Source organism: Theobroma cacao, chromosome 6, assembly GCF_000208745.1.
Source record: "Theobroma cacao cultivar B97-61/B2 chromosome 6, Criollo_cocoa_genome_V2, whole genome shotgun sequence".
Classification (NCBI taxonomy): domain Eukaryota; kingdom Viridiplantae; phylum Streptophyta; class Magnoliopsida; order Malvales; family Malvaceae; genus Theobroma; species Theobroma cacao.
The window spans coordinates 14388472-14399120 of NC_030855.1; the positions used below are offsets into that span (position 1 = coordinate 14388472).

Genomic DNA, 10649 nt, shown 5'->3' on the forward strand with positions numbered 1-10649 from the left:
AAGATTTTCATTATTTAAGCTAGGCACAAAGGTTTCATGTTTTTGGTGTTGTAGTATGCGAAAATTTTAAGTTTCATGTTAATATTTACACAAATTTAGGTTAAGAACCCTAATATTGGAGTAGCAAGTTCTACAAAATTGATACAATAAATATTAGTAATGCAAAAAGTTTAAATTGTTAAGAAAATTACCCGTACAAAGTAGACTAGAATAAACTCCAGGGAAATTTTGAAGCAGGATCGAAGATTATTTGATTAAAATGTTCTTGAAAACTTTTGACTCAAGCAAGTAACTAATCTTTTTTTTTTCAAATCGTTATTTACCTAATTAAAATAGACAAGCTTAAATTATGTAAAGGAAAAATTAATTTTACATGAAGTTAAACAAAAATTATATTTAATATAGTTAAAAATTGTTATTGAAATAAATTACCTATTGATTTGTGAGAATCATGTAATTTTAGTTTGTCTAACTTAATTAAGTGATTAGTGTGAAATTAAGTGAAATTAAGTGATTATTAGTAAATTGTCAGGGTAGTCTTCCGTGTTCTCAATCTAGAAAATCAAATTGGCTTGTTTGGTAATCGGATTAATTTCAGTTTTTCCTTAAAATTTAAACGCAATACAGGAGTTGACATTTGCAATCCAAAATTTCATTTGCCTCTTGCTTCTTCGTCAACGACATTGAATAGGTTTCTTGTTAAAGCTTGCAGGCAATGCTTCATCATCATGCCAGAAGCTACATGCAGACGTATGGCTACCAAGAAATTTCATAGAAAGTTAAGCCAATGAAAGGATTACTATTTATTGTATAGCCCAAAGTCTACTGTTCAAATCCATCTATATATAAATATTAACTCTTTTTTAGAGGTGGTGGTAGGAGGACACATAATTAAAGAAGGATTAACTCTTTACTCAGCTAATAGAGTTAGGGAGAATTGCAAGCGAAAAAGTATATCAAGCGCAGACTCTCATAAATCTAATTTATTATCATTAATTTCTCCCATAGTCAGGTCAAAAGGAAAAAGTTATTTTTGCCTTTACTATGACAGCAAATCTGATCTTATCAATAAATCCTTTTAAATTTCACTTGCAAGACAATGAAAAAACTTTTAACTAATTGCCTACTAACACTATTAGTACCCTCTTATATACCAACAAAATGCATTGACCAAAATTTTTTTTAAAATTTTGAAATTACATATTAATATTAAAATAAAAAACTTATTAAACTTATTTTCTATATTATCTTGAAAGTGTAATGTTTTTAAATCTCACATCGAGAATTTGTAAGGAAACACAATTTATTCTTGCGAAATGAAGTAATTTTGAAATAAAATCTTTTGAGTAGTGATTTCTTTAGTCAAGAACTCATGACTCATCATAACAAATTCAAAACATAGATTTTATGCGTAAAAAGGTGTGAATATATTTTTTCCATTCAGACATTCATAAAATACTCAACATTAATATTATTATCTTCATACATTGAGATAAATAAAATGAATAAAGGATTAATTTGGTAGATGTTACGGAAACCATTTAACTAATTGATTTTCAACATGTGTAGCTTAAATGCATGTGTGGGGAAAGATGCTTTGATTTAATAAGATTAGGTAAACCCATCTTAGGGGCCATAGGGATGGAGGGTATTCCGGTTCAGGATTTAAATTCTTAGACTTAGCTTTGTTCATCGTCAAGTTCCTGTAGCAAATTTAGTCCGGTTTGAGAATGTTTTTAATTAATTTTAATAATCGATCAACTAGCTCGCAACTCCTTTTTTTTTTAGTATATATGGGGTGAAGGGGAGCAAAATTCGTATGTTGAGCCTTACTCAGCTTGTGACTTAATCATATTTCTAAATTTCTAGCTTGTTTTTTGTTTGCCAGCTTGGAATTTTTTGATATTCTTTTTCACTAAAGAAGAAAAAGTACTATATACTTGAAGCATGATGAATATGTAATAAGTAATTAATATCTTTGTTCTTTCTTTTACTTCAACTATGAAAAATAATTCTATCATGTTTAAGTTAAACTTTGAACATCAAGTTTCAAGTTTAGTCAATGAATTGAACTTCACGTTACATTGATTACGCTCGTAACTTATAAAACAAAATTATACACATTTACATGCCATTGACTGGTTTTCATTTATTTCTTATAACCAGTCAAAGGAACCAATTGACTTTATATCAAATCATACAATTACATAAGACAAAATTTTAGGTAAAGATCTTAAATTTGAACAATTAAAATTTCTTTATATAATGAATAAATAAATAAACGGACAACTTTACACCATAGTTTTGCATTTTAATATATAGTGCATTTCTTGCTTATCTTTCACGAGGAAGAGGGGGTAGGGAAGTGATCAACATACATAGAAAGAGCCATTTGTTTTCCTTTGGGCTCCAAAATTTGGAGTTTTTGAATATTTATGTTACTTCTAAAGTTGGTAGAATTTAATTTTGCTGGTTACATTTTATACTAGTTTCTATAGTAGTCATTGGCAATGGAGGGAAATGATCTTTATCAAGTACGTAGTAATAGTTTACGAGGAAACAGTCCTTCCAAATGGAGGGACGCAGGTGTCAATGTCTTCTCAAGATCTTTCCGGGAAGAAGATGATGAAGAAGCACTGAAATGGGCAGCCATTGAAAGACTTCCAACATTTTCTCGTGTAAGGAAAGGTCTTCTGACCACATCAAATGGTGAGACGAGCGAAGTTGATATACCTAAGCTTGGGTATAGAGAAAGGAAGAGTTTGATAGACAGGTTGATCAAAGATACTGAAGAGGACAATGAAAGTTTCTTGTTGAGGCTCAGACAGCGCCTTGACAGGCAAGAACATAAGTCTTCCTTGTGCAGTTTCCTTGGCATTGGGGCAAGAGTTGAAGCATAGAGCTGCTCTAGATTTTTTTTTTATTAAAAAAGAAGTCTTGATTTTTTTTTTCATTTTCTTTGGTTATTCAAATCCCATGTTTTCCTGTTTCTTGAATATTTGACAGGGTTGGCATTGAAATTCCCACGCTTGAAGTCAGATTTGAGCATCTGAGAGTTGAGGGAGAAGCATATATAGGAAGCAGGGCCTTGCCTTCATTTTTCAATTTTTTTATCAATAAACTAGAGGTAACTACCAAAATACATGGATTACTATCTTGTATTTTCTTTAGGCACTTTCGTACCAATCTTGATATTCTTGTTTCTTTTCCCGAAAACTTTAACTTGTTTTCTTTGGTTTTGAAGAGCATATTGCAACACCTGCATTTGCTTTCTAGTAGAAAGAAAACTTTGTCTATTCTTCGCGATGTAAGTGGAATCATTAGGCCTAGCAGGTGAGAAAGCCACGCCATTCATGAATCAGGCTCTTAATTTCTGTAAAAAGATTAGCTAGTTGGAATTTTGGATTTTGATCCAAAGATTCGGATTTTCTCTGAACTTCTATGTCTAAGTGTTCATAAATATGCAGAATGACATTGCTTTTGGGGCCTCCAAATTCTGGAAAGACCACTCTCTTGTTAGCATTGGCAGGGAAGCTTGGCCGTGATCTAAAGGTTGAAATTCTAAACTCTGTTTGCAGATTCGAGCTATATATTCTACCACACTCACTTGTTGCACACCTAAGAGACACTGCAATATCTCTTACAGTTTTCAGGAAGGGTGACATACAATGGCCATGAAATGAACGAGTTTGTGGCACAGAGAACTGCTGCTTATATCGGTCAATATGATGTCCATATACCAGAATTGACAGTAAGAGAAACCTTGGCCTTCTCTGCAAGATGCCAGGGGGTCGGACCACGTTATGGTTAGTTGAAAATATGGCCAACTTTTTTTTTTGGTTGATTTATAAATTTCAATCTGATATTTGTTAAGACATAAAACCAAGACTAACTGTTTGGATGATGTTACTCATTCTAACTGATTTTTTTTTTCATATTTTATGTGGATGCCCATGTGCACATATATGCATGTGTGAATGACTTTTTCTTGCAAAATGCAAATGATCAATATGCTGGTGACTGCAGAGATGCTAGCAGAATTGGCAAGAAGGGAGAAAGCTGCAAATATTAAACCTGATCCTGATATCGATATCTTCATGAAGGTAAGAAATTTATGCAAGAAATATGAAGATTGGTACTATTTAGCTTGGTTGTTTTAGGACAAGAAGTTGAAGGCAGATAACTAGTGTTACCATTGAACTGAATGCTCAGGTAACCTAACTTTGGATTTTTAGCATTTGGGATTTACATGAACAGGTGATGGAAAATTTTGGGTTTTAAAATTAATTAAAAAAATCTGTTATCTGGGTTTGAGTTTGAACACTTGCAACTTTCTAATGTTGTATAACTGAAATCAAGGCCTTGAATTGGGGTGGCTTATTCTCTATTTATTAATTCTAACTAAATTTTAATATTCCAGGCAGCCTCCATAGAGGGTCAAGAGACAAGTGTGATCACGGATTACATTATAAAGGTATTATGATACAGATCACTCCATTGTCATCAAAGGACCTCATCAATCTAGAGAAAGGAAAGAGAAAAAAGAATTCCTCATGGCCTCATACCTAATTCCCAATTTTCGCGCTTTCAGGTTTTGGGATTAGATAATTGTGCAGATACTCTGGTTGGGGATGAAATGTTTAGGGGCATCTCTGGAGGACAAAGGAAACGAGTAACAACCGGTAATCATTCTCAAAATTTCTCATAATATTAAAGAATGACTATTGGCAGTTCAGCTTAGTAAAGTGCCCGTTCCCTGTCGATTGGGTTGCAGGAGAAATGCTGGCTGGACCAGCAAAGCTGCTGCTCATGGATGAGATATCCACTGGTCTGGACAGTTCAACAACATATCAAATTGTGAAATCGCTGAGGCAATTTATACACATTCTGAATGGAACTGCCTTCATTTCTCTCCTCCAGCCAGCCCCAGAGACTTACGAGCTCTTTGATGATATCATTCTCCTGTCTGATGGCCAGATTGTGTACCAGGGTCCCCGTGAACATGTGCTTGAGTTTTTTGAATCCATGGGCTTCAAATGTCCTGCAAGAAAGGGCGCTGCTGACTTCTTGCAAGAAGTAAGAGTAGCTTTTGTCTGTCAATCCTATCATTAGGAATCATCAATGAAATATTTCATTGGAAACTTCATTAGCTATTATGTTTGTCAACTACCTTTATAGTACTCTTCTAATGCTATTCTCGTTCGTAGAGTTGTCACATCACCATATTAATATGGTACTGCTGCCTGTATCTTGTGTCTATATTAATGCTTCTTAGAAAAAATTATCTTCTTTAAGATGAGCCACTCATGGATTTGGAGTTTTATATATTTAACCTTAATAGTAACCTGTGTTGTAGGTTACATCAAGAAAGGATCAAAGACAGTATTGGATGGAAAATGACAGAGCCTACACCTTTGTCACAGTGGAGGAATTTGCAGAGGCCTTCCAATCATTCCATGTGGGAAAAAGATTGAAAATTAATCTTGCAACTCCATTTGATAAGAGTCGAAGCAATCCTACTCTTTTGACTACCAAGATTTATGGTGTTAAGAAGATGGAGCTTCTCAAAGCCTGCTTCTCAAAAGAACTTCTGTTGATGAAGAGAAACTCATTTGTGTACATCTTCAAGCTTGTACAGGTAGGACTCAGCAATGCAGTATTAAATTTGAGGCCTAATTAAACATATTTGATTATGACTAGGTTTTCTATTTCTGCTAGTAGCTTGTAGTGATGGCACTGATAGGATCAACCCTCTTTCTACGGACTGAGATGCAGAAGAAGACTGCAGTTAATGGAGTAGTTCGGATGGGTGCTCTGTTCTTCTCTGTATTTATGATCATGTTTAATGGATTAGCAGAGCTTGGCCTGACGCTTTTCAAGCTTCCAGTCTTCTTCAAGCAAAGAGACAACTTATTCTATCCTGCATGGGCATATGCCCTGCCTACATGGATTTTGAAGATTCCTATTTCATTTATAGAGGTTGGCATCTGGGTAGCAGTCACCTATTATGTCATGGGTTTAGATCCTAATATTTTCAGGTAACAAAAGAAAACAAAAATTATACTAAGGACTTGACAAAAGTTGTCTTTTTGTTTCTCATTTTACTTCATTCTCACTAGAACTTGCTGCAGGTTTTTAAAGCAGCTCCTTCTGCTGCTACTGACGAGCCAGATGGCTTCTGCATTATTTCGACTAATTTCAGCGTTGGGAAGGGATTTGACCTTTACTAGCACATTTGCATCATTTTCACTGCTTGTTCTTTTTGCAAATTGTGGATTTGTCTTGTCACGAGGTATGATAAGTGAACAAGTTTACTTTTACACACATGATAACAAGTGTACGTCTACATCAGATAAGTTTAGAACATTAAGATTGATACATTCTATTTGTCTTGTCGTGTAGATGAGGTGAAGAAATGGTGGATCTGGGGTTATTGGATATCACCTATGATGTACACACAGAATGCAATAGCAATTAATGAATTCCTTGGAGAGAGCTGGAAACAAGTATTTTCTTGAACTAGTAACCATTTAAGCACTTCAGGGTGAGCCTTGGTGGATTACTTGAGGTTTCTCCTTGGGACCTGGAGGTCAAGGGCTAAAGTCATGCTGACAGTCTATCTGCGAAGCAGGGTTCAGGCTGTGTGCACTTGACTCTCCCCAGATCCTGCAATGCTGAAGCCTCTTGCACTAGGCTTCCCTTTTCTTTTATCCGTTTGAACATTTGTTTGTCCACTTATCTAGTAATACAATGTCTTAATAACTTCCTGATAGGTTATTCCAACAACAACCGAATCACTAGGGCTTATAGTCTTAAAGGCTCGTGGATTGTTTACAGAAGCATACTGGTACTGGATAGGAGTAGGCGCATTGGTCGGATTCATATTAGTATTCAATTTCTTTTATACTCTGGCTCTCACTTATCTCAACCGTGAGTTTCTTGACATGTCTACTCAAAGTCACAAAACTGAGCATATGTATTAATAGTCTGACAATGTTTATGCAGCCTTGGATGAATCCCGAGGTATAAAATCAGAAGCTCAAAGCATTGAAGATGATGATAGAAGAGGAGGAGATGCCCAGTTGCTGGCCCAGAGAAGCAACTCTGGTAATCAAACATGCATAAATAATGACATTGAATATAGTGTATCTTTATATGTGCTAGCATATGTCTTAAAATATGAACCAAATAATTGAGCAGAACTATTGAGGTCAGAAGCTGAGTCACATACAATACGAGGTAGGAAAAAGGGCATGATTCTTCCATATCAACAGCATTGCATTACCTTTGAGGAGATTACATATGCAGTTGACATGCCACAGGTGAACTTAAATTATAACTGAGAAATTAATGAAAAGTTGGAAAACTTGTTTCTGAAGTAAAAAATATGAGCGATAACAGTTTGAACTAAAATTTCAGGAAATGAAAGCCCAGGGTGTGATGGAAGATAGATTGGTGCTTTTGAGGGGTATAAGTGGTGCTTTGAGGCCTGGTGTTCTCACTGCCCTGATGGGTGTTAGTGGAGCTGGTAAAACCACTTTGATGGATGTCCTGGCTGGTAGGAAAACCGGAGGATACATTGAGGGAAGCATCAAAATTTCTGGGTTTCCCAAAAAGCAAGAAACCTTTGCTCGTATATCTGGATACTGTGAGCAAAATGACATCCATTCTCCTAATCTTACTGTCTATGAGTCATTGCTTTACTCAGCTTGGCTTCGGTTAACTCCTGAAGTGAATTCTGAAACCAGAAAGGTAGTCTCCAAAGCATACTGTCTACGAGCATTTCCTTGTACTCTTTTTCATATAATTCAATTGCAACAAACAAATGGTTGCACAATTGGTTGCAGATGTTTGTAGAGGAAGTCATGGAACTCATTGAACTGACCCCCTTGAGGCAAGCTTTAGTTGGGCTGCCAGGTGTAAGTGGTTTGTCAACGGAGCAACGCAAGAGGCTAACCATTGCAGTTGAGCTAGTGTCGAACCCCTCAATAATATTTATGGATGAGCCAACTTCAGGGCTTGATGCAAGAGCTGCTGCAATTGTTATGAGAACAGTTAGGAACACTGTGGACACTGGAAGGACAGTCGTATGCACTATCCATCAACCAGGCATTGATATATTTGAAGCTTTTGATGAGGTAAGAAATGTAAAAGCACCGATGAGAGTCAGCTTTCAGCCGTATCCAAATATAACCAAGCATGATTGTAACCGATATGGATGGCATTGCAGCTATTGTTATTGAAGCAAGGAGGACAAGAGATATATGTAGGGCCATTGGGTAACAATTCCTGTGACTTAATAAAGTACTTTGAGGTACCTTTTAGTGCCGATTGTTATTAATCATCAATGTAAATGTAAAACTTTAAAATCATCATTCATGCTTAGTACTTGCTAAAGAAATTCTTTCTTGTTCGATCACCAAGGGAATTGAGGGAGTCAGCAAAATAAAAGATGGCTATAACCCAGCAACTTGGATGTTAGAACTTTCCACTCCAGCGCATGAGATGGCTTTGGGGGTCGATTTTGCTGATTTGTACAAAAATTCGGAGCTGCACAGGTAAGTGTAATGATAAACCAGAGCATCTGAGCTTACTATAATATGATTTCAGGCATCAACCAGTAGCTTAAACCTGTTTCAGCAACTTTTTACCATATCATGGCTGATATTTCAGGAGAAATAAAGCACTTATTGAACAATTGAACATGCCTTCTCCTGGTTCAAAGGAACTTCAATTTCCTACTCAGTACTCGCAATCATTTTTCACCCAAGTCTTGATTTGCTTGTGCAAACAACGTTGGTCATACTGGCGAAATACATCATATACTGCTGTAAGATTTTTCTTCACGACCGTCATAGCCTTAATATTTGGGACAATGTTCTGGAACCTTGGCTCGAAGAGGTAAATAACTATGGAAAACTAAAGGCAAAAAAGTGTTAGAACTTTAAATTTCTTTCTGGACTTCAATCTAATTGCTACATTTTAAAACCACAGCGCAAGGCAGCAAGACCTCTTTAATTCTGCGGGTTCTATGTATGCTGCTATTCTCTTTGTTGGGATCCAAAATGCTTCCAGTATACAGCCAGTAGCGAGCATTGAGCGAACTGTCTTCTACAGAGAAAAAGCTGCTGGAATGTATTCACCTATGGCCTATGCTTTTGCACAGGTAAAAAAGCATGTTGTGCACTTTAAAAAACCATCTGTTTTCCACTACGTTTGAGCATTGCACTTAAAAAAATTTACCATTTTCTTACCCAGGTTCTCGTTGAGCTCCCATATGTTTTTGTGCAAGCACTTACTTATGGCATCATTGTTTATTCAATGATGGCATTTGAATGGACTGCTGCTAAATTCTTATGGTATATATTCTTCATGTATTTCACATTACTGTACTTCACCTTCTTTGGCATGATGTCTGTGGGTATGACACCAAACTACCACATTGCCTCAGTCGTTTCTACTGCATTTTATGCGGTTTGGAATCTCTTCACAGGATTCTTAGTCCCACGCATGGTAAGCTTTTGGCATCCATGGTTCTTGTTTGCAAGTTGTATTTCCGCCTATGATGAATCAATTAATGCAGGAAATTCCAATGTGGTGGAGGTGGAACTATTGGATTTGTCCACTGGCTTGGACCTTGTACGGATTGGTTGTATCACAGTACGGAGACGTGAAGGATGTTCTAGACAGTGGAGAAACTACAGATGAATTCTTGAAAAGTTATTTTGGTTTCAGGCATGATTTTATAGGAGTGGTGGCTGTTGTGATTGTTGGATGGACACTGTTTTTTGCGTTTTTGTTTGCACTTCTCATCAAATTGTTGAATTTTCAAAAGCGATAGGAAGGCAATTTACTTAGACGAGTTTGTTCCACTAATTTCTATAGACATTGTTACTATTAGATGTAAGACAATAAGCTCAAATAAATTTGGTTAAATATCCAAATAAACTCTTGAATTATATATATATCTATAATATATTTAAAAGTATGATGTTTCAATTTCTTTCAATTTATTTCAATTGAGTCTTCAATTGAATGACAAGTATCATTCAATTAGAACTCTTTTTTATTTTTTTGACCTTTCGTTTTCTATTGAATTAATTTTTTTTACACCTTATGTCAAAAATAAGTTGTATTTGACATTTGAAGAGTTTTTTTTTTTTACTTTTATTTATTTTAATAAAAAAACTTAAAAACAATAATTTCTAACTTTTAATGCTTAGAAGATAGATTCATTTAATATTTATCAGTTATAATTTAATATTATTTTTTATCTATATTCTCTTATTCTCCATGAACCTGAATAAATAATATATAAATATCTTTTATACATTAATGTTTAAATTTCAATAAATAAGTAGGATGCTTTAATTTCTTTCAATTTGTTTCAATTGAGTCTTCAATTGAATGACAAGTTTCATTCAATTAGAACTCCTTTTTTATTTTTTTGACCTTTCGTTTTCTATTGAATTAATTTTTTTTACACCTTATTTCAAAAGTAAGTTGTTTTTGACATTTGAATGGTTTTTTTTGTTTTTTTACTTTTATTTATATTAATAAAAAAACTTAAAAATAATAATTTCTAACTTTTAATACTTAGAAGATAGATTCATTTAATATTTATCAATTATAATTTAATATTATTTTTT

General features: G+C 34.8%; 1 protein-coding gene across 2 annotated transcripts; it reads left to right on the forward strand.

Annotated features, from left to right (window-relative positions):
* LOC18595818 (pleiotropic drug resistance protein 1) lies at positions 2329–9995 on the forward strand. Of its 2 annotated transcripts, XM_007023930.2 has the most exons (24): positions 2511–2839; positions 3007–3127; positions 3245–3333; positions 3468–3552; positions 3647–3806; positions 4027–4103; positions 4421–4474; positions 4592–4682; positions 4775–5076; positions 5357–5638; positions 5722–6038; positions 6132–6292; positions 6403–6506; positions 6774–6930; positions 7006–7107; positions 7201–7322; positions 7420–7752; positions 7848–8138; positions 8231–8314; positions 8425–8558; positions 8674–8901; positions 8995–9166; positions 9259–9513; positions 9584–9847. In XM_007023930.2, the coding sequence occupies exons 1-24, from the start codon at positions 2511–2513 to the stop codon at positions 9839–9841; spliced, it is 4308 nt and encodes a 1435-aa protein (XP_007023992.2). In that variant the 3' UTR covers positions 9842–9847. The 2 variants fall into 2 exon arrangements, with proteins under 2 accessions (XP_017979262.1, XP_007023992.2); XM_018123773.1 differs by having other exon boundaries at positions 2329–2839; positions 3007–3333; positions 9584–9995.

Excerpts from the sequence above, each read along its gene's own strand:
- LOC18595818 (XM_018123773.1), top strand. The coding sequence starts at position 2,511 with ATGGAGGGAAATGATCTTTATCAAGTACGTAGTAATAGTTTACGAGGA. Across the intron at positions 3,553-3,646 it reads AGCTTGGCCGTGATCTAAAG|TTTTCAGGAAGGGTGACATA; the intron begins GTTGAAATTCTA and ends TATCTCTTACAG. Across the intron at positions 4,475-4,591 it reads TCACGGATTACATTATAAAG|GTTTTGGGATTAGATAATTG; the intron begins GTATTATGATAC and ends TCGCGCTTTCAG.